The sequence below is a fragment of the Symphodus melops genome (assembly GCF_947650265.1).
Source record: "Symphodus melops genome assembly, chromosome: 18".
NCBI classification, from domain to species: Eukaryota; Metazoa; Chordata; class Actinopteri; order Labriformes; family Labridae; genus Symphodus; species Symphodus melops.
In genome coordinates this window covers 13,651,722-13,674,758 of record NC_136708.1, presented here as the reverse complement: position 1 = coordinate 13,674,758, position 23,037 = coordinate 13,651,722, and the positions used below count along the sequence as shown (strand labels likewise).

The window sequence follows — 23,037 nt, the reverse complement described above, 5'->3', positions numbered from 1 at the left end:
CAGCTGACAGGGCTGGCGATTGGCTGTCCTGACTCTGGCCAAAGACGAAGGATGCTTTAGCAGGAGGACCATCTGTGGAGGCGGCAGCAGGCTGACCAAACATGAAAGTGCTGGGAGCAGCAGAGGGAGCTGGAGCCTGAGTGGAGCTGCTGCTGCTGGTGGTGGTGGCACTGCTGAACAAACTCTGTGTTGGGCTGGAGGAGGACAAGGTGGTGGAGTTGGTGCTGTTGGTTGGATTATTACCCATAAAAGGAAACGCTGGTTTTGGAGCAGCAGCAGAATCTGTAAGGAGACAAGAATGTTAATGTCGACTATAGTGCAGAAATGAAATTAGCAGTGAGGAGTAATCACATCTATGGTATACAAAGACACAGTTCATGGAACTGCGTATTTGATGAAAATAAATTGCAAACTACTTCTGTGGAGTTTGAAGTGCGAAGGCCATTATCTATGGAGGTGAAACCACTGGATAGTACTGAGTGTTAATTTTTCATTTTACACGTGATAGAAATCATTTTGCACACGGCTTCAGCTGCTTCAGTTTTGATTACTTTTAAAAATATGGGCACAAGTGTTGCTGAAATGTTCATTTTCAGTGTCAACAAAGTTGCGCCTCTGCTTGTAAAAATGTGTGAGAACAATTCTTACTATTTAGCGTCCAGCTTTGACGAGGACAAATGCTGTTCTCTAAGAGTTTAAACGGCTTGCCATAGGTGGACTGGACCATCTTATGATGACACATTTTATAATGATTTAAGCTTAGTGAACTGTATGTGGCCTTATTGCAGAAACAGTTGAGTTGGCAAGCAAAGTACGAGTCAAAGTGTTCCCTCACCTGTAGCACTTTGTCCAAAGCTAAAAGACGGATTAGGGGCCTCTGCAGAAGAAGTTTCACTCTTGTCTGCTGGCTTTCCAAAGGTAAATGCAGGAGGAGGCTGCTGTGTAAGAGCACTCGGCTTGCTGAAGGAAAAGCCTCCTGTAGAAGCGTCTTCATCTTTACTGGCAGCACTGAAGGTGAAGCCGGAGGGAGGCGGGGCAACAACTTCCTTCTTTTCCTCTTGCTTCCCAAAAGTAAATGTTGGGGCAGCTTGCGGTTTGTCCGGCTGCAGTGACCCAAACGTCGAGACTCCTTGTGGTGCGGCGGTGGTCGCCAATGTGGGCTCACCTAATCTCCCAAAGACGGAGCCAGTGGTTTTAGTTGTGGATGTGGAGGAATTGGTGTCCGTTAATGTAATGTTTGACGACGCCACACTTTCACTCTTTTCTTGAGAGGAAACAGGAGGAGTGAAACTAACAGAGGATGAAGTGGTGGTGTCAGATGTTTTCTCTTCTGGTTTTGGCAGTCCAAAAGTGAAGCCAGTCTTGGAGGAATTACTCTCTGTGTTAGATGATTCAGTTCCAAACACTATCCCACCACTGGTTCCAAACTTAGACCAACCTGCTGCAGGTTCAGGCTTTGACTTAGTGTCGTCACTGGAAGCTGCTCCAAATGTAAAGCCCTCAGATGAGGTGCCAAATTTGAACCCTGATGTTGCAGTAGTGTCTTTTGAAGCGGTTTCTGACGTGGCGCTTCCAAATTTGAATCCACCCGTGGATGAAGAGGAATCTGAAAACGAGCCTCCAAATTTGAAACCTCCAGATCCTGACCCCGAGGTATCTTCTGATGTGCCAAACTTAAAACCTCCAGAATTCGATGAGCCAAATGTGGAGGAGCCTGAAGCCCCAGCAGCTGATGAGCCAAAAGCTGAACTGAAAGCTAAAAAGAATCAAAGGATAACAAAATCAATTAATTCAGAAAAGTGTAGATAAGGTGCATGTTTAAGTGAAAACAATGTTTGATATAAATGTTTTCACTCTTTAATTGAAGGCTGACCAAAAGATTAAAGATGCTTCTAGTACAGGCTTCTAGGGGTACATACATCTTATTTTATGTGCCTGCTAAAGAACGTTCACTATTGCATGTTTGGAAAAAAAGTGTCTTGTTCGGGGGGGGGGGGGCGGCGTTACATGCTAACAGGAGGCCGTAGGAGAAGCCGTGTTTCCGTGTACTTTGAATTTTTACACAAAGATGTGCCTAAACATGCACAAGACACCTGGAAAACACATTAAACGGCAAATAAAACCAGGAAAGAAGAATATGGGACTTTTAAGCAGAATGCCTTCAGTAAGAAATTAACATTCTATCCGCCTATAAATAACCCTAAAACACTTGTTGCATCATTTCTGAGAGGGGATTTATTTTGATTTTTTACAAAGTTGAGGTAACGCCTAAACTTTAAAGTAATTTGTTTCTTACATTTAGATAAAAACCCGGAAGTATTTGTTTTTACTACCTTTGGGCACCACTGTAGCTCCAGGTTTGACTGCCTGACAGGCAACACACTGCACATCAGCAGCCTTATTCTGTACAAGGCAGACATCACAATCCCAGGCACCCTCTGGCTTCTTGAATGCTTCTCCCAGCCCGAACACTGGAGCGCTGCTCACTGAGGAAGAGGCTCCTGCTGAAGACCCTTTGTTGTTTGGATGAGAAAAGGAAAATACTTTTTTTGAACTTAAATCTGTCATAGTGGTTTAGTCAACACATTTAATGGATCTATCACATGAAAAAAACAAAGACCAGGATTTTTTGTCCGTGTGTCATTAAATCAGTGTATTTTAAAATATCAATCATGGTGTTGCTATCTTTACCTGGTTTAGAGCTTTGACAAGCCACACACTTTGTGTCCTCTGCTTTGTTTTGTACACAACATGTGTCACATTCCCACGCACCCTCAGGTTTTTTGAACTTGTCTCCAAACCCGAGAAAGCCTGTAGAAACAGAGGCTGTGGGGGTGGATGCAGTCTTAACAGCTGAGAAGGCAGAAGGAAGAGTCAGTGAAGGTTTGAGACCGGTCCCAGGTTTGGCTGTTTCACAAGCCACACACTTCACTGCATCAGGCTTGTTTATAACAAGACATGTATCACAGTCCCAAGTTCCTGCGGGTTTGGAAAACATGGTGCCAAAACCTGTGGTGGTTGTAGTGGTGGAGGTGGTGCTCATGCTGCTGCTGCTCTCCAGCTCTACTGAAGTGGTAGTTGATGGTTTAGAGTCCCCAGATTTGGAAGAAGAGGAAGCGGGCTGTGGGGCAGCACAGCAAACACACTTTGTGTCTGAGAGTTTGTTCTGCACTAAGCAGACATCACAGCTCCAGCCTGGCTGGGTTTTGAATAAATCCCCAAACCCTGTAGAAGGAGGAAGAGAGGAGGTGGTCGTGGTGGTTGAGGTGAAGGAGGGAGCAGTCGACAGCGTGGAGGACTGCTGCACGGCGTCGTCTGGGTTTGGGGAAGTTCCATAAACCGGAGAGGCAAAGCCTTGACATAGAAAATAAAGGATTCAAACAGTGAACAACCCTGTATACAGGATAATGTAAGACACAAACTGCAGCAGTGAGTCAATAATACTAACCAGGAGCTTTCAGAAGATCCAGCACACTGCCCTGCTTCAGGGTCTTGGCTGGTTTGAAGGGTCCTTCAAAGTCTTCTGTGCTTTTATTAACTGCTGGCTTTGCTGTCAAAACGTGAAACATAAATGATTAAACGTCAGTTTTCTTTGGGGTGGCAAACAAAAAGCATCATGGCAACTGCTAGAAAACTCTTACCTGCTGCTGCAATAGGAGGGGACAGAGTCCCATTAGACATGAAGGGACCTGACTTTGCTACAGGTGCACTAAAAGTGAATCCAGCCTGCAAACAGAAGAAGCACATTATTACTATTAGTGAAATGGTTTTGAAACATTTGATATTAAACCTTTAAAAATATTTTGTTGAGCAGACTTTTACTTACGGAGGGGGAGAAGGATGGAGGACTAGCAGCAGTTGCTTTAACAATAGGGGAGGAAAATGTAAAAGGTACACATGGAGGAGTCTGGGCCAACTGGAGCTCCTGGGAGGAAAGGAAACAAAATAAGTAAAATGCTTCAGGAATTGTTTAAAAATTAGACCTTTGTGAAGTTACAACATTTTGGAACAAACCTTATTTGTTTCCTTAGTGGGAGTTACCGGTGTGACATTGGGGACAACGCTGATGGTGGTGGATTTGGTGGAAGGTGGAACAGGGGAGGTAAAGCTGAAGGTGGGCAAGGCCGAGGTGTTGATGGGAAGTGAAATGGCTGGAAGGTCTGGTACCTCAACCACCTTAAAGAAGAAAACCAGCTTGAGTGTCTTTGGGAGTTTTAATTCAAGGCAGAACTCGTTCCATGAAAAACAAACGCTTCTTCTACTTATAGGGACACACGATAAACCCCTCTATGGTTCAAATCTGTAGCCGTGATTTTGGACAGGATTTATAATAACTGTTATTTCAGTCAAACGTGAGAGTAGGATTTACATTACCCTGGTATAAAAAGTGACAGTTCTTTATTTTTGTCAATTATTTCTTAAATGTTGATGTTTATTCTTTAAAAAAAAACCCAGATCTATGTCTTACCTCATCGTCTTCAGGGCGTTTCGAGGAAGGTCGTGTCGAAGTCCTCTCCCTCTTTATCTTACCCCCTCCAGAGCTTGCAGCGGGGGCTGCCGGTGTGCTGGACAGAGGATAGGACGGCACACCGTAACCTATTGTGCTGGAAGTAAACAGACAGGAAAAGGTGAGTGCATGAAACGACGCGTTTATTGATAGAAGACAAGCATCCAAACAAGAACAACAAAAAAGCTTGATGTTAATGAGGAATGTTTTGATGTTTCAATGCCTCTCTTAGTCATTCGGAAAAAAAGCAGTTTTGAAAAATGTATTCCCATGGAAACATGTAGAGACAAACGACAGACGTGGTTCAAGAGGAAATTATACAAACGTTTTACCTTTGAGATGGGCCTGGGCTTGATTCAGGGAGCTGTGGTGATTGTCTTGTTGGCTGAGTGAACAAAACAGCGTCCGTTGTGTATATTAAACCGTCTTTGACATGAGACAAATCAATGCCATGATGTGTAAATATAAAGAACACATTTTCTAACCGTTTCTCGAGGGATTCTTTCCACAGCTCTGCTTGATCCTCCCGGAGTCAAAGTCGGCCTAAATGACACGGAGCGGTTTCCTGACACCGATGCTGCAGCAGGGACCATCAGTTTCTGCACCGGTGGGAGGGAAGAATCCATCTGAGGGAGAGGAGCAAAACATGGACACAAGTTAAGAATCAAAATGAATGATGGTGGCTGTGCTACATTTTTGTCTTGGCTTGTTTGATAGTTTAAGTCTCCACTGTGCTGAACTAGAGGAGTGTACCAGCATTAAAACTGAAGTCAAGTTTAACACTACATGATCATAAGAAACATTTCCAAAATAGTTTATTCCTCTCAAAAGACAAATTGAAACAGTGTCCTAGATATCAAACATTAAAACAATGTCAAAGTCATATTAGTGGGCCTGATTTTTCCAGTGAGACCTCATCTCATGCAGGACAAATCCAAAATGACACATAAAAAGGCTGATGGTGGATTTATTATGTAGAATCAGAGTCAAACTCAGTTACGAAGGAGGGAAAACACTAAGTGTTTTCATCAGAGGTTCTATGACAAAGTCCTCTTATATCAATGACAACTACACGGCTCAGACGATGGATTTCTAGAGTTTGTGAAGTAAAAAAAGGATATTAAAAAAAAAAATCAAACCAGATGTAACATTTTAAATAAAAGACAAATCAGCATTATTCATTTCACGCCTCCCTCTCCCGAGGGAAATCTTAAACATTTTGTTATTGATGAATGTTATCTTCATCAAGTACAGAAAGAACATTACAAAGTGAGAAATGTGCAAATATTCTGACCATAAACGGCTGACTTTGTGATTACAGGAGATGTTTTTTTCACAAGAGATTCTATATGCATTAATACACTTCCAACAAGCAACCAGCAAAATGTAATGTTGATACCTGCAGCCCCGTTACTGCACAGTACACAGTGAGTACAGAAGAATAAATATTTAAAATATCAATGCTTTATATTCATTCTTTACGAACTGCTTCTGCTTGAAAGTCCATAGAAATAGTAAAAAAACAAAAACTTATTTTAGAAGAATAAAATGTATCCTATTTGATGGGTATACATTAGATGCTACTTAAACGATTTAAATGCTGCTTTCTTTGCAGAAGGATTTCAGCTGGGATTATCAAATGCTAAACCAGGTTTAGAAATGTTTCTATCGATCAGCGGATCACGTGGCGCAAGAAACAGGTTGTATCATTTCTTTAAAAGAACTATTCTGATGGGCCTAAGTCAGTGAGAGTAATAACTACCAGCCAATACATAGACAAACGTCAATACCAGCCAGCCCCAGATATGGGGCTTTCCTGTTTTTGACCTGAAAAAGTCAAACAGTTGTTGGGGTTACAAGGCAGCTGTCACACTTGGAAAGGCGCTCTCGCTCTCTCTCTACATCTCTAACCAAACTGCCTCACAAGTGCATGTCATACAGCGGTGAACAGTTGTGTCTCAGCTGAAGAGAAGTACGGTAACAGGTGTAAGAAGGTCAAGAGAAAGTGGGATAGAAAATGACAGGCGGACAAACGGACACATGAGCTGTTGGGTTTGAACAAAGATGTCCCTGTTCCTATGGCAAAGGCGTCTGCTATCCTTCAAACACACTGGACAGAAAGCACAAGTGAAGCTGTTTTGCTGAAGTGCAAATGCAAGCAGTGACGCGTGGCTCGTCATAACAAAAACAAAAGGCTCGACGAAATGTTTATTGAATAAAAGTGTCACAATCTTTTCAAAATCTCTTACCCGTTTCTTTTTGGAGTGGAGAAGTGATGCATCAAGATTTGTGCCGTCCATTGACTGCAAAAAGAAAAAAACCCCAATACTGTCAAAATCCTTAAAAAGCTTTCAAATGGTTTAAACATTAACTTCAATATTTAAGGACTTTTCATATTGTATTCATAAATACTGTACGTCACTGCATAAAATGCTTACAAACTTTGTAATCACATAAATAAATCTTACTGCAGAAAGGGGGGACGAGGCAGCAGCCGGAATTCTTCTGGCATCCTGTAGAAGGAAAAACATGTTTGTTTTCAAGCAGGGACATCGTTGACCAAACATTCAGAGAGAAAGTTTATATCACCTTTTCCTTTGTGAGAAATCAAATGTCTGACCACTGCCACACTTTGACAATAAATACATCTTTCACAGAAGAGGGGTGTGTGTGTGTGTGTGTGTGAGTGTGTTCACTCACAGCCAGCGGGCTCGACATGCGTTCTAAGGACTGCAGGATGCGCCTGGCTGTGGCACTGGTCACCCCACAAGGCTGAGCACCAGCAGGCTTTGCCTTGATCATTCTTCTCACTGGGGCCTAAACACCAAGAAAGCTGAGTTAATAGTGTTGCAACGGATCACAGATCTCCCAATTCAAAGGTTTTTGTCACAGATCAGAAAACATTAGATATTTAAAACCTCATCATACTAAAACATACATTTTAAAAGACTGAATATTCTTTCTATTTGTACAGCCCATCTTCACCGTGCCTACACACTACTTCAACACTGCCTTGTTATCTTTGAGGCCCTGCACAAAGATGTAGCAGCAGTGCATTTCTTTCCCACCATGTTGACACATTTTCAATCAATCGCTGGATCACATGCGGCCCAATCTGTGGAAGTTGATCCCAACACATTCATGATCAACTGGGATGCACCACATGACATGAGTACATTTCACTCGATCAGTGTCAGTGAGTGACTGCAAAACTACTGCATTTTCACTTCCGCAGTTGCCTCCTAGCAAAAAAAGCCAGGGAGGAACTTGTTGCAGTCTTTATGGCTCTCAATAGCTCACCTGGTAAGGTGTTCCTGGACGTGTGCGAGCGCTCCTGACTGCCGCTGCCCCGCCATACGTTGTCTTCCCAGGGTAGAAGGGTGAATCTCCAAGCTGGCTGGAGTTTAGCACTGTACTGTTGAATGTTGACTGGAAGAGACCGGTCCAAATTAAACAGGGGCTTGCCATCATCACATCATTATACTACTAATTAGTGATTTTCTGATCTTTTTGGGTTCTGGTACTGATCCAATACCTTCGCTTTAGGTATTTCAAATACCGAGTACCAATATGGTTGCTAGTTATAAATAACCTATTTTTACCGAACTGGATCAGAGTTTTACCACACTATAGGATTCATTTAAACATAGTGAGGCCCGTAGTAAGGTCTGGGGGCAAATCTCCAGGAAATCTTGAGTAACTAACTTTCAGTCCTTCATCCTGGTTAACATTTATGCAACACTTTGAAGTGGAAATTCAAACTGGTAAAAGGAAAACAGTGTTAGATCAATAATAACAAAACAAATCAATGCTGCTTCCTGCATGAAGCTTGTGTTGTTACACAATATATTCAGTTATTAATCACATGGCCATTTAAAAACCGACAAAACACAGAATTTATGAGAGAATTCTGTTTGCTGCTTTAATAAATGAACAAATGGGTACTAAGATTGGCTAGAGCTTTAAGGAAATGGTTTGTAAAACATTTAAAAAACGGCTCTGATCTAAATGCATTTAAATGAAAAAAAGAAAAATCAGGTTAAAGAGAGATGCAGATTCAATCTAAATGGGTCACTTCTCTAAAGGCACAGTACTATTAGCTCACCAAAAGGTATGTCGATGTGATTTGCTTTTAATCTGAGTATTGATGGATAGACACAAAGATACTCACATTGGAAGAAGTTCCAAATACAGACAGGTTAAAAGCAGGCCTCTTTAGACTGGACTGGGCAGGGTGAGACCCAGAGTTTGTTCTGTCTGTCTCAGGGGACCAAAGTTGTGGAAGTGATGCCGTTTTAGAAGCAGGAACATCTGTAAACAGACACAAATAAGACACCACTAAAGCAGCACATACACCAAGGCACCATCCAGGCAGGAATATGTTTTTACCTGGGCGAGCCGCTCTAGTAAATTTATGGTCGCCTAATTACATATCACCTTTGAATTGATTTATCACAATTTTATGCTTCATCTTTACATCCCGAGGAAACACTGCTGTATATATTCATCTCAATATGCAAAAAAAGAAAAGAAAAAGCCTTTACCTTTGTCAGAGGCGCGGGATGAGAAGCCGCTAGTGGTGGATATGTTATCATCTTCATGCTGTGAGAGGTTGTCCTTGATTTCTTTGACTAAAGAGAAGCCTGTGGAAAAGGGTCCAGGGGCTGAGGAGGTGGATGGTTGAGAAAAGTAGCTGCTTGAAGCCCCCAGAACTGGTGAGGCTGCATCCAGTGGGGGAAAGTGGAGATGGGAGCGACTAAGAGGAGGTCGAAGGAGCACAAATTCCTGAAAATTCAAAGAGGCCCGGCTGGTTGAGGGCTCTGTGCAAGAGAAAAAGAAGCCAGGTAAGAAAAGTGGTGGAGAGGAAATTGCTCAGCTCTAATCAAAAGACCAAATGAATTCCCTAACTCAGTTTTTATTATTGGGACCCTCACCTGTGTTACTGGTGCTTGGCTCTGGGGAGTCCCGTCCATCAAGAGGAGGGGGTCCCTCTTCACTTCCATTTGGAGGAGGTGGAGGCAGCTCACAGTTCTGATCCGAGCCCTGTCTAGTCCCTGCTCCTTCAGGAGTATCTCCATTCTTAAAGTATTTCTGCAGCCAGGAGGGGACGATGCTCTTAACTGTGTCTGTAACTCGACTTATGAGGCCCGACTGTTGCTAACAAAGAGACAAGAAAGGTAGACAAAACAAAGATCCATTAACTCAATTATAACAGTAACAGCAATTGTTTGTATCCTTGTTAAAGAACATTATCAGCCAATCCAAGCTGAAAAGGTTAACATTTGTATGTCTATACAGGGCGGTATGTCACATGTGCTATACAGAAATAAACAAAGGTTTTATCTGTAGAAGCCTGTCGAGCCAAACCAGAATCTGACTGGCATCGGGCAAAAACTAGAGTGAACACAGAAGAGCTTTTTATTCATGGAGGGAGCTTTGATTGAAAAGGTCAGATAATTCTTCTAGACCATGTGGATTTCTCGGCCGATGAAGATATGCCAGCGAGAGCGAGCAACAGGTTGCTGGTGCAGTTAGCATAGCAGCCTGCGGTGTCACTAGAAACGCTGTATTTTTGAAAGGTACATGTAGACCAGGGGTGTCCAAAGTGCGGCCCGGGGGCCATTTGTGGCCCTCGAGTGGATTTTTTGTGGCCCTTGACTTCAAATCGAAGAATCAGAAGATTTTGGCCCCAGGCCTCATCAGATGGCATATTTCGTTCTTTTTTTCTTTTTCATGTTAGCGAGGGAGACCTATAAACGCCTGACTATTCTTTCCAAAAAATTAGAACACAACAGTTTCCCACTGCAATTAGTTATTGTGTATTTACATTATTTTTTGAAGAGGTCGAAATACAAAAAGTTCCTTTCAATATTTAAAAAAAAAACAAAAAAAAAACCCTGTGGCCCATGAGCGATTCTAACACGACAATTTTGGCCTGCAAGAAAAAAAGATTGGACACCACTGATGTAGACCCTTAAAGCATAATGATCCAAGGTCGTTGTTTTTTTAAATTACTGTATAGTTACTCATCTACAGAAACCTATAAGTTATTCCAGTCAACTTCTCTCAAGTTTAATTACCCGAATATGTAAATTTAGACCAAATAACTATGCTCAAACACGTGTTGTTGAATAAGTTGGATTTCATTTCAATAAATAATATATATATATATATATATATATACACACACACATACACTTATTATGGCGTCATCTATGATCGCTCTCTTGCTTTTTATGTATACATTTTTATGAAGATAGTCAGCTTTTTAGGTATGCCTAGTTACAAATAAGTCAGTTAAACCATGTTTTGTGTTTGACGAGCCAAATATTATTTTTCCTCCATTATATCAATGAAGGGAGAAGACAAAGTTTAACACGTTTATGTGCAAACCCCCCCACAATAATAAACAAAACAAATAGTTTTTCTACCTTGTAAATTATTTACTTGAATTTCCCTCGGGATCAATAAAGTATCTATCTATCTATTTTACAATCACATTATTTCTAATCACCCTATCATGTCAGTATCCTCTGTTAATTAAACTACGTCATGTGAACGAGTCCTACTCTAGGATCAGTTCGAGAACAATGAGTTTCCATCAAAGCATTGTGCTTTCAAGATTCACCTCATAAATGATGGGAGAGAGCTCTCAGTACTTTCACTGTTATTAAATACACGTGCGTTATCCTGACTCGAGCTGAGATTAATGTAAACAAACTCGATATAGCCTACCTGATAAAAACAGGGTAACCGATCCACCTTGTGCTAACACACATCTCACCCAGTGACATATATATATATATTGTGTTTCTGAAACCGACATATGCCGGTGTCCAACCATGTGGGTTCACGACCAGCGGACGCTTCCTGCGCATTACAACTGGCCCAGATTTGGCTAAGTTAGCTAACCAAAAGATTTACGATAAGGCAGCAACTTAGTCTTCAAATGAAACATCATTGAGGCGACCGATAACTTTGGACTGTAAAGAGTTAACACAACACAACAATGTCAATTCAACCGGCGACCTAAAAGCTGAGGACAACAATGCATCTCTCGGCTTTGATAGCGAGCGTTAGCCACACCAGCTAATACTTAGAATTCTACTTCCTAGCTTTCCGCTAATTCAGCTAGCGGCTAACTTCGCAGTGAGAGGTTAAAATGTTGGTAATTTCGGCGTGTCACGCGTACTCCTTTATGTATCTTGACGTCAGATACGTATTCTAAACGACTCACTGAGCTGCTATATGACCTGTCATGTCCGTCTGAACTGGCTAACCCGTAAGCAAGCGTGCTAGTTCACTAGCATTTCGCGGACATGCTAGTAGCGCGTGGAGGCCATGAGCGCTAACGGCAGGCCGTAAAAATGTCTCCAACAAAACAATAACAAGAGCTACGACAAACTGCCACTACCGTCACTGTAAAGAACTCAAAATACACTTTTACCGTGAAAACTTTCATTTGTTTTACCTGCTTATTCTTGGCGTAAGGTTTAGAGGCGATATGATATCTTCTGCTTCTGATTTTCCCTCCACCCGTGGCCGCCATGGCTCTCTCGTCTGAGTGTCTGTCGGTGTTTCGGCGCCGGATAGCTGTCATCCAGCACAGCGGCCACTTACTAGGCACTATGGGAAATGTAGTTGCCAAATATAACAATGAGGTTTCTTTACAAGAGCAATTTTGATTTGAATGAAATGTGTCTTATAATTTCAGGAGGAAAACAAGAATGAATTAATGCTGCTTCCAGGTTGTAATTTGAGAAAGTCATTTTGGAATTTCTAATGCTCTCTTGAACATGCCACTTCATTCATTAGCTAAAACCTCTGGATAAGTTGTTATTGATTCTGAAATTCGTTTTTCAATAAAAAGGGAGCCAATCAATTTGCAATCATGATTATATAATGTATGGCAGGTAAAATGCAACAGTTACGATCAAAACAGCAGCCACTTCACATATCTCAGAGAACACAATGACAGTTGAAAAGAAATGAGGGCTTTCATACTTTAATTGAGTGTAAAAACAAAACGAGCAAACCCTCCTGTACAAAATCACACATTAGTAATACTGAGTTAAATCACTGAATATAATTAACATAACTCAACTTTTTATTACAAACTTTTTATTACAAACTGTGGTCTTCAATGTAAGACAAATTTAATTAGAAGACATTCATTTATAAACATTGGTCAACATAATGGAAAACTGTAAAACATTCTTATACGGTACTTACTATTTTACTATAATGCCTTATTGAACAGTATTAAATATAGCTTAAACTGACCTGAAGGTAATATTTCATTTGTTCAAAGTGATTATCCTCTGCTTTTGAAAGTCATTATAATGCACATATTGCAGTGTTTTAGTGAGTACAACTATCAAACACTATTCACTCTTCCCTCTTAAAACAAACACCCATATACAACGCTTATAACAAGATACTGTAAGAATTACATCAATTAATGCTAAAAGAGTTAGAATAATATGTTAAAGGTCGTTTAGTTCAGTAGCAAATCTTTTTTGGTATAAATATGTAAACAAATGTAACAAATTAAATAACTCAAACACATAAAAAAACATTTGTGACCCCCAGATTTGTAGTAAAGTATAAAGTAACGTTTGAAAAGACACCAATCAAAATGGTTTAGTGCTAATAAGACTAACATGCTTGTTTATACAGTGCAAATAAGTCACCTTCTCTTTCAAACCCAGTGTATAATTATTCGTTATTAAGTTCAGTTAAAAAAAAACAAACAACAAAATGTGTTTTTTTTTTTTTTTTTTTTTTACATCTAAAACAGTGTTAAAGATCTGTAAGCAGTGGTAATGCTACAGAGAATACAGTCCAATCTGCAATTCAGTCAGCTCATGTTCACATTTACGGTTATTTATGGGTTACCTTCTTGCAAGCTTAGGGCATGGTTTTCTTTAGGAATCTGTCTTTCACATTGATGCAACGTGAAATCTGTAACAATTAATTGCATAGTTTTCAACAGGGGCTGTGAAATATCTGTATTAGTTGTTCATTATTTCTTTCCCCCATGGCCATTAATGAATCTATTCCTCCCAGCAGCTCTCCTCCGTTTTGTTGGTTGTAAACTTCTCCTTGATTCCTTCTGAGCTATGGAGGGAAACAAATATTTTTTCAACATTTAAGATGGAGTTTATGGAAGAGTTGTAACAAATCTGCCTGTTGAGACTGACCTGCAGCAACATCTGGGACATATCCAAAAAAGTCCCCATCACCACTGTCATCACAGTCCTCAGTCTGTGCAGAGAAGCTCTGTAGACAGATGAAAGCTCAGAATGCCTGGAATATCTGACCAGCATTAAAAAAAACTGCACAGCACTGAAAAGTGATAACAAACTAAAAAGCAGAAAACGTTTGGCAACCTTTTCAGATGCTTATGATGAAAAATTAACAAACCTACATTTAAACTCTTACTATATGTAATACAGTATAGTTTATTGAAGTTTTCAATCAATACTCCAAGAAACTACTTACCTTCATTTTATTTTGCTCATACCACACCATCCCATATAAACACAACAGAGTGATAAGTGCCTAAATATGGAATAAAATAAAGACAAAAAACAACAGTGTGGTTAAACATTTATAAAACAGCATTGGAGAAAAAAAAAATCTTCAAGTGGGCAGAAAAAGTAAACCGAAAAATAGAAACCCTAAAAGCTTGAATTGTATTACAAACAACTTCATTTTTAACAGATTATATATGCGTGTGTGTGTGTGTGTGTGTGTGTGTGTGTGTGAGTGTGTGTGACGTTTTTTGACTTATCAAAACAACTAGCAGAGGTTTTAATAACACCATAACAGTTATTTTTAATACTAGATTACAATCGTGGCATACTGTACATTCATAGTGCAAAACAGTGATATCATATTAACAAAAAAGACTGTAACTGCACAGAAAATCTCTTTTGGTCTTCTCTTACCAGACAGAGCAGCCACAGAAGCACAGAGCGAATTTGTGTCTTGGAAAACAAGTCGTGACTAAATTTCACACATGCAAGAGCTTCAAGGAAAGCAATAGCCCTGAGGGTGAACACATACATGTTAAAAAAAGGATAAAGCAGAGTTCCATCAATACACTTGTATTTAACAATGGCCCCCTCTCTTGGTAATTGTATTTCATTGCACTAGGGTTAAACACCTATGGCATATGCAGTCCAAATGCATGTGCTGTATGTAAATAATCTTCAGTAACTAAATTCATCCAAATAATCCACTCCCCATGCTGCTGGTTACACAGTAAACACATGAGAGCATGGCCTCAATGTTATGTATTTTGTGCAGACTGAGAGGGTCTGTCGCGTTGCTATGGAAACTAGAGGAGTCTGAGGGCATCAGCAGCTTTGTGTCTGTCAGGAACAGCATCATGGTATTTATATAATTCCCACTTCAATCCATTTTAGTGAAATTTAGTCTTTAACACTAAACTTTCTAGCCTGAAAAAATATAATCCTCCTTAACCTATATTACTGGAAAAAACATTCTGGCCAGGAAACAATAGTGGTTTACTCAGGATGCTATCAGAAATGCTGAGTTAAGCTATTTAAATTAAAAGAAATAGAGAAAAAAAAATATTGTTTGATAATTCAAAGCTTCTTTCAAAGAATTACTACTAGTTATTATAACTATAAATTAATGATGCAGCTGCCCAATTTGTTTCAAGATCATTTAAAAATATCACAGGACAACATACTCACCCAAACACCCAGCATTGTGTGCCAACCCGTTTACACTCAGTGTCTGTCAGGTACGCATAATATTGTCTGAAAAAAGGTTGAGGAAAATATGTAACTTTATATGTATACATATAAAGAACGGTGCAAGACTTGAAGGTCTTCACACACACTTAAATCAGAAAGTCACTTCTTTTTATGTAAGGCTAGAATGAAATGTTACCTTACCATTAAGTAAAATTTCTTTTTGGTAGCCTATTCCTTAAAATAGTACATTACATTTAATGTAGCTTTTAGAATTTAGAGTAACAATGTATATGGAAAGGTTTGACATACCGTACAGTGGGAGCTGTGATGACTCCGACAAGGAGAATACGACACCAGCTGAGAGGATGAGACGCCTGGAAGACGAAGATGTGCTTGAGGAAGAACGTGTTCAACTCTGTCAGCTAGGAAGAAAAAATATGCAAAACAGACAACATCTGAAAGCATGTCTTATGAATATCTTAGATATCTGCAGGTATAAAGAAAAACCTTGCAACCTTGATGTTGATGACATAATTAGTAATTATAAAGTATTACTGGCTCAAAGTCAAATAATACAGTACCTGCCAGAGGATCAGAAATAGATAGATGCCTGCTAGTCTCTGGAAGGAGGACTTTGGATCAAACCAGCGCACATAAGTCCAGCTTGCAGGCGTGAACTGCATCACAGCTCGCTTAAGCTTCCCTGTGGTTGAGTGAATTTCCCTGGATAGAGTGTGAGAGAGTTTGACAACACTGAGCTAAACAAACACACAAGATTTAACTCAAAACAAAAGGAGGTTTTAAAAAATGATTTTCTTTCCGTTGTATGCCAACAACAACAACAAAAATAAACATACCAAAAAGGATGTTAGCTCAATATTTACCTTATATTTTTACAAGGTAGTCATTACATGATTTAAGTTCTTTGTGTTTTTAACAACTTTTCAAAATCCATTGACATAAAAGCTGAAAAAGAAAAGAAAAAGGATGAAGGCTGACTTGATGCTGGCCCAACAGTAGGTCCTCATCTCCAAAAAGCGGCATGCAGTCATGCCCAGCCAGATGCCTCCTCCGTTACACAACAGTATGTCCAGTATGACTTGATCCCACCAGCACTCTGCAAAATTAGGCAGCAGGTGCATGAAGAAAAGCTGTGAAAAGAAATAAACATGAGAGTGAAAGGAACAGCAAAGAAGAGCTTTAGGTTAGCAAACTTGTATGTATGCATGTATGTATGTATGTATGTATGTATCTATCTATCTATCTATCTCCCTTATTCCTTAAATTTATACCCTTACCCCCTCAGAACATACAACTCAGTTAGTATTACTGGGAAATCTTATATCAGGCCAAACCTTGTAACTAATCCCCCGAGTCAACAGAATTAGGGCGACACAACTTGCTATTTGCTATCTCCTGCTAACACTTGGCGTTCTTAGTTTAGTTTAGTTTATTGGCTCATTTGAGCAGCAGACAAAATAACAGACAACAGATGTACTCACAGGGAATAAAAGAAACAGGGAGAAAATGCTCTCAAAAGGAGTAGGGTGAAGTTCACAGAACTTATATGTCCCCTACCCCTGACTAATCAAACATGAAAGAGCAGTTTGTGACAATTTACTTAAAAGTTGTTTGGAATACAAAACATTTACAAAGCATTTTCTTAGACCTTTGATAGGTCCATAATACCACCTATTTTATTGTTTATGATCGTTCAAAGCGTTCTAAAGATTAGTTATTCCCTATCATAGCCTGCACAGACTAAGGGAATAAATAAGACAAGTATTCATTTTGCTCAATGACCTTGTAGACTATTTTCTTACATTTCTAAGCAGATTTTGCATTAGCCTGACCTCATCATGAATACATTATGCTACCTCAGTCAACTCCCAGGTGATGCTGATGGTCCAACAGAGTCCATAGCTGCGAATGAGCAGAGCCTTCATGGCCCAGCCTGCAAAGTGGCCGAATGCAAAGATGTCGAAGTGGCTCATGATACGGTCCCATGTTATCACTGTGCAGTTTACGGCGTATTCCTGTCAGGGGAGCGAGGATTTAATGATTAGAAACGAAAAGGCAACAGAAAAGGAGACAGTCGTATAGCTGTTAATGATAAGCAGAGAATGGTGATTTGCGGCCTTGAAAGTTTCACGCAACTGTACGAGCCTTCTCATTTCATTGGCTCAGAAAAAGCTCAGCTCCCACTTAACTTTCCATCAATACTCTAATATAGTCTTTTTTCAATGCAATCTGAAGGGCACCAATGGTAAATTCAGCTTTTTAATCAAATAACCCAAAGTCATCATATGTCTCTGACAATATACACAGCACACACACAATAAATCTCCCTTTTGGAAATATTATCACTTATAATCTAAAGAATCTTTTCTTTTAAATAAACGTTTTTCTTTTCTGTTAATGGAGACTCTCAGAATGAAACACTCATGTATACAGCCGGTAAATGAGCCTATAGTACATTACAGAGCAATTCTTTCCATTGCATCCTCCATTTTGCAGTATAAGTTGGGTGTGAACTTGCTCAAAATATTGAATCGATTTTGTTAATTGATCCAAACCATGATATCAGCTTCCCGTGTGGCATAGCGCAGATTTGGGTCCAGCCAGTACATGAGCATCTTTACTTGGTCCCAGTTGAGGAAGATGAGGAAGACAAGAAACAGGAAATACATAACACTGAGACCTAAACATGACAGGAGAGAGTAAGTGAAGATTAAGAAAACTGCATCAAAGCAGAAAAATCTGGTTATTATGAATGATGCGGAAGTGAGTGACAGATATGGTTAAACACTTACCAAACACCATTCGCCATATTGCAGGGTGTGGTCTGGTAAAAGGTCCTGATGAAGAAAGCACCATACTGGCAAGTGACTTTTGGTGTATATGTATTAATAATTTGACATCAAATAAAACAAACTAATCCCAAGGTCCAACTGCTAGATAAACTAGGATAATCAACCTTATCTTTAGGTCTTTGTCAGTGGATGCAAGTTTGCACATTTATCAAATAGTCACAGTATTTAGGCCTCTAAATAAAACCCCCTCTGCCAATACATGTCAACTGTGCTATGTCAATGACAACTAAGAGACCTCTCTCAGTGCAAAATAAATGATGAATGGCGATTTCCAGAAAATAACTCCAGAAAAAAAAAGTATTTAATGACCCATATGATGAGAACAAATGAATGCAAAAGGGACAAATGTTCGGACTGAAATTCAAATAATACAATATATTCAGTAACATTAAGTTGAGCTGAAACCTTCATTTTGATAACTAGTAATTTGGTCTTAAGTTAGATGTTAATTAAAAAAATATATTTATTGGTTTAAAAAAATAGATTTAAAAATATCATTTTCTATGATACATGATGAAGAACAGCAGCAAACTCACAAATCTGAGCAAGAAAATGGGCTATTTTGCTTTAAATTTGGACTATAAACTGGATAAAATAAGTAGACACGACAATGAATAGTTTGTACTTTTATAGATTACCATTGGGAAAGGCCAGGACACTGATGACCAAGAAGAAGGAAACAACCACCACAAGACCAACTCGGAGGTTATTGTCACAGTGCTCATCGTCCCTGTAACCAAACAGCATCACATGTTAACAAAAGGAAGTTTATAATCTAATATATTAAAAACAGGCCATTTTAGACAAGTTATCGCAACTTAATGCCTGCTGAGTGTTAGACAGGATTTTTTTTGCAAAGTTTTTAAAATGTGCACACAGCTCTTGGCAAACACAAAAATGTCAGTGTCGTTTTACCTGCTAAACACGAAATACATGAGGCTGAGCACGGTGGCTGTCAGGAGAGTGATGGTGTGAGGCTTATAGAAAAAATCAATGCAGATATCCTCTACTTGTTGATCGTTTATCATCCGGAAATGTAATTCATAGTTGACATCATCATCCTTCCAAAGTCTCCTGGGCGTCACGGCGGCTGAAACGTCACAGTAGTCAGACACTTTCTTCATGTTACAATTTAAAGGTGTGACAAAAGTTAGAAGTTGTAGTCGTACGAAAACAAGCTGACGGGAAAAGAGCTTCTAAAGAAGAAACCCTGAAGACGAACCCATTCATGCAGCTCATAGGGGTGTTTGTATGTGAACGTTGCAGTTATAACATTCAAAAGACATAATAAAAAACATAGGTAACACGATTACTCACATATCTGCTATTTTCATCAGTTTATTCTGTCAGTTGTTTTGTTTTTATTCCCTGTCTCTGTGACTGTGATTAATTATATTTTGTGGCCACCACAAATATATAAATGTGGTACATCCCATGCTGTGACACTTCCGTAAATGTGCACGTGAAAGCGTTTGACATTGCGCGACACTTTGGGGAAGGATGGAGTTGGTTTGAGAATAAAACGTTTTGATTGTGGAAAAAAGTGTGAGTAAAAAGCTATGTAATGATTAGTTTTGTCCATGCTTTAGAGAGATCGCCATTCCGACTGGCTAAAACTATACAATGCGTCTTGCCCAAGTTAGCTTTACGTTGGCTACGTTGATATTTCGATACAGCACTTTGTGAATAACAATTAAAGTGTTTATTATTTTATTTGCCTCTCAGAGTAGAGTTACACTCGGTTTCTTTCTGCACGCTTTCACAACCACGAGCTGCTAAATTGGTCAATGTGGAAGAAAAACAATTTGTGATATATAGCCATCTAGCCTACTACACATATTATTCATGCACTGTATACAATGTGCTATAGCAGGTTTAAGATCAGGTCTTAATCTGCAGTCAAGTAAAAACTTCGGTTTTGAGCAGGCTTTTTTCTTTTTTTTTTTGCACGTTTGAAGCCCCCTTCAATGTGTTGTTGCTCTGTTGATGTGCATTGTTTCGAGAGTTTGTATATTTTGTGTTTTTTTTTTTTAATGAAGTACTCTTTTTTTGATCAGTGATGGTATTTCACATTTAACTGATAAAAGTTCATTTTATTGCAGAATGGCGATGGCTTCGTTCTGTGCAAAGCTGGGTCTTGCTTGCTCTAAGACACTGGCTCGTACATGGAAATGCTTCACCCCAGCTCACCATTGCATTGGGTTAACAAGAATGCCTGTCAAATGTCTACATGGATTTGCAGTTATTAGAGAGGATGAAGAAAAAACATCTTTGGCAAGACTGAGGTTGAAACAACATATGTTGTGTCACTACTCTGCTGAACATCATACAACCGAAGCTAAAGAAAACAAGAGGACTGAGGAGCTGTCAAAAGCCAGTGTTGTGGCATACAAGAGACCCTCACTGCCAATCAGAGATGCAGTGCCAGTGACCGAAAGCCCATTGTCTTTAGGTATATAATGGTTTGCTGCTGTTGATCATAAAAACGTTTTTTCATGTAAAACAAAATCTGACTAAAATGTTTTTTTAAAGTTTGAAAATATTAATGTTCTGTCTTTGAAACTCTTAATATTTCAGATCTTGATGCTGCTGCAGAATTTTCAGCATTAGAGCAGATCAGTGATGAAGAGGCTGTTGGTATATCAATTCCCTCTCCCATGCCTCCATCCTCCATGTCTCTAAGAGACTATGTTGAACAATCTGAGACACTCAGCAAATTGGTACAGCTAGGTAATTCAAGTGTGGCTTTAAAAACAGAGCTCAAAACAATGTCCATCGCCTTGAGTTTAAAACAAGATGGATTGTGTTTCATTCCATTATCTCAAAATTGTGACTTAACTCAAGCGTGTATTTTCCCTTGTTTACCTCTCCTTGCAGGTGTCAACCTATGGAAGCTTGAACAGAGGCCTAATGTAGGGTCGATGCTGCTGAGGCTCAACTTTAACATCGACGTGGCCCCAAGGCTGCTGTTTCTCAAAGAAGTTGGGGTGGAGCAGTCTCGCTTTGGCTATATTATCACACACAACCCCTTCATCCTTACAGAGAGTTTGGAAAACCTACATGCAAGGTGAATGAGGGGATTTCAGAAACAGAATATGACATAGCTTTACAGTTGCCAAACTTCTGTGAATTAGATCAATTTTAAGATTTGAATGGAACATAACTTCTTTTTTTGCAGATTCACCAGGTTATGATTTTTAAAGAAAAAAATGTTTTTATTGTTTTCAAAAGGGTGAACTATCTTAAATCAAAGAAGTTCAGCTCTGAGATAATTGCATCCATGGTGTCCAGAGCTCCATATCTGCTTAACTTTAGTGTGAAGAGACTTGACAACAGACTGGGTTTCTATCAGCAGCACCTCAATCTCAGCGCTGCAAATGTAAGTATATTTGAGAAATCAATGACATAGTTTGATTATCTTATTATTTTTCTAAAATACATGGGGATACATTTGATGTCAGAAATGGGAATAGCATATCATAGCTAGAGTTGTTTCTTTCTTTAGACACGGGACATTGTAGCTCGTCTGCCCAGATTACTGTGCGGCAGCTTGGAGCCAGTTAAAGAGAATTTAAAGGTATTGAATAACAAAAATCTTACTTGGAAGAAAGAAAGTTTTTTTGAGTAACCTTGAGGTGCTGTGTATAAATAAATTTGTGTTAATGTCTTCCACAGGTGTGTGAAATAGAGCTTGGCTTTAAGCAAAATGAGATCCAACATATAGCTAAAACTGTCCCTAAAGTGTTGACGGCTAATAAAAGGAAGCTAACCCAAATATTTGACTTCATCCACAATACCATGAAGGTGCCCCACCACCTGATTGCCAAGTTCCCACAGGTAGATGGACTGTTTTTGTATTTAAGTTCATATGAACTCATTTAAAGGTCCCATATTAGGCCCTTTTTGGGGTTCATATAACTAATTTACATGTCTACTAAAGTAAGTTCACAATCGCTCATGTTCAAAAAAAGGGTTAGGGTTAGATCCGAGTGTTACATTCAGGTACTGCTGCAGCTAATATGATGACAGACATGTAGGATGTAGGAGAAGACATGTTTCCGCAGGCTTGTGCACATGGATGTGCCTCTTAATGCACAACACACATGGAAAACACATGTAGCATATCAAATCTGAAAAAGAAGAATATGGGACCTTTAAATTATATTTCTTTCAAATGCGGTATGATCATTTGAGCATCTGATATGTCATCTTATAGGTTCTTAATGCCAGGTACTTGCGGATCCAAGAGCGCCACCAGTTCCTTGAATACCTGGGCAGGGCTCAGTATGATCCAGCAATGCCCAATTACATCTCACTGGAACGCCTGGTTTCTCTGCCGGATGAGAACTTTTGCATTGAGTTGGCTCTGGCTACTTTGGACGAATTTGATTTGTTCCAAAAGACACTTTAATCCCTCACATGTGCACAATCAAATGGTTTTATAAAACAGGTGGTCAAGCACATTCAATATGTAACACAGTATCAGAACCATGCAGACATGACATTTGGACCTACAGAGCACCAACTAAGTTTGCATTGCAACATTTGTTTTGTAAATATGACATTAAATAAATGTATACAATATATATTCTTCTTGATATATGAATCTTTTTTACTTTGACTTTGTGCCCAGATGACACTATAAATGTAGAACATAAAGGTTTTACTTCCTCAGTTGTGGATTTCTACATAAATTTACTCACAGACTGTACTTCGCTACAAACTCCAAATACTTCCAGTTTGCTTTAAGTTTTGATGCTTGCTTCTTATCAAATCCACTCAATTTCAAAGTAAAAAATTAGTTCCTGTCTGTTCATTTCGATAGCTCTATAAAAAATAGTTTATTTTGTTGAGTTCATATCCACGACAAGTTGTATGCTTAGTTGCGCCAGCATAGATAATATGTTTATTATTTTATAAAATATTA

The 23,037-nt window shown here is 39.3% G+C and overlaps 3 protein-coding genes across 5 annotated transcripts in view; 1 reads left to right on the top strand and 2 right to left on the bottom strand.

Moving 5' to 3' along the window:
- nup153 (nucleoporin 153) overlaps positions 1 to 12,126 on the bottom strand; it is a 14,792-nt gene extending 2,666 nt beyond the window's left edge. Inside the window, exons 1-19 of the mRNA XM_079368149.1 lie at positions 11,979 to 12,126; positions 9,442 to 9,664; positions 9,052 to 9,327; positions 8,679 to 8,818; positions 7,808 to 7,936; positions 7,208 to 7,324; positions 6,976 to 7,020; positions 6,757 to 6,810; positions 4,993 to 5,133; positions 4,840 to 4,892; positions 4,469 to 4,604; positions 4,015 to 4,176; positions 3,827 to 3,925; positions 3,642 to 3,726; positions 3,449 to 3,550; positions 2,692 to 3,354; positions 2,334 to 2,513; positions 836 to 1,756; positions 1 to 282 (exon numbers count right to left, since the gene is read on the bottom strand). The exon at positions 1 to 282 is cut by the window's left edge and continues 141 nt beyond it. Of these exons, the coding sequence (XP_079224275.1) occupies positions 1 to 282; positions 836 to 1,756; positions 2,334 to 2,513; positions 2,692 to 3,354; positions 3,449 to 3,550; positions 3,642 to 3,726; positions 3,827 to 3,925; positions 4,015 to 4,176; positions 4,469 to 4,604; positions 4,840 to 4,892; positions 4,993 to 5,133; positions 6,757 to 6,810; positions 6,976 to 7,020; positions 7,208 to 7,324; positions 7,808 to 7,936; positions 8,679 to 8,818; positions 9,052 to 9,327; positions 9,442 to 9,664; positions 11,979 to 12,107 (3,937 nt within the window). The 5' untranslated portion in view covers positions 12,108 to 12,126. The remainder of the gene's footprint in view (positions 283 to 835; positions 1,757 to 2,333; positions 2,514 to 2,691; positions 3,355 to 3,448; positions 3,551 to 3,641; positions 3,727 to 3,826; positions 3,926 to 4,014; positions 4,177 to 4,468; positions 4,605 to 4,839; positions 4,893 to 4,992; positions 5,134 to 6,756; positions 6,811 to 6,975; positions 7,021 to 7,207; positions 7,325 to 7,807; positions 7,937 to 8,678; positions 8,819 to 9,051; positions 9,328 to 9,441; positions 9,665 to 11,978) is intronic.
- Positions 12,127 to 12,496: 370 nt separating this feature from the next.
- Positions 12,497 to 19,370, bottom strand: ptdss1b (phosphatidylserine synthase 1b). 2 transcript variants are annotated; one of them, XM_079368151.1, is made up of 13 exons: positions 19,026 to 19,370; positions 18,749 to 18,840; positions 18,051 to 18,095; positions 17,814 to 17,938; positions 17,115 to 17,273; positions 16,237 to 16,388; positions 15,819 to 15,960; positions 15,547 to 15,659; positions 15,235 to 15,300; positions 14,461 to 14,560; positions 14,012 to 14,071; positions 13,711 to 13,789; positions 12,497 to 13,622 (listed from the first exon to the last, which is right to left on the bottom strand). In XM_079368151.1, exons 1-13 carry the CDS (start codon positions 19,232 to 19,234, stop codon positions 13,564 to 13,566), a joined length of 1,401 nt encoding a protein of 466 aa, XP_079224277.1. In that variant the 5' UTR covers positions 19,235 to 19,370; the 3' UTR covers positions 12,497 to 13,563. The 2 variants fall into 2 exon arrangements, with proteins under 2 accessions (XP_079224277.1, XP_079224276.1); XM_079368150.1 differs by having other exon boundaries at positions 12,497 to 13,627; positions 19,026 to 19,368.
- Positions 19,371 to 19,544: 174 nt separating this feature from the next.
- Positions 19,545 to 22,696, top strand: mterf3 (mitochondrial transcription termination factor 3). 2 transcript variants are annotated; one of them, XM_079368153.1, is made up of 8 exons: positions 19,545 to 19,655; positions 20,213 to 20,562; positions 20,688 to 20,840; positions 20,988 to 21,177; positions 21,342 to 21,489; positions 21,616 to 21,687; positions 21,786 to 21,947; positions 22,327 to 22,696. In XM_079368153.1, the coding sequence occupies exons 2-8, from the start codon at positions 20,214 to 20,216 to the stop codon at positions 22,519 to 22,521; spliced, it is 1,269 nt and encodes a 422-aa protein (XP_079224279.1). In that variant the 5' UTR covers positions 19,545 to 19,655; position 20,213; the 3' UTR covers positions 22,522 to 22,696. The 2 variants fall into 2 exon arrangements, with proteins under 2 accessions (XP_079224279.1, XP_079224280.1); XM_079368154.1 differs by lacking the exon at positions 19,545 to 19,655 and having other exon boundaries at positions 20,226 to 20,562.
- The last annotated feature ends 341 nt before the right edge of the window (positions 22,697 to 23,037 follow it).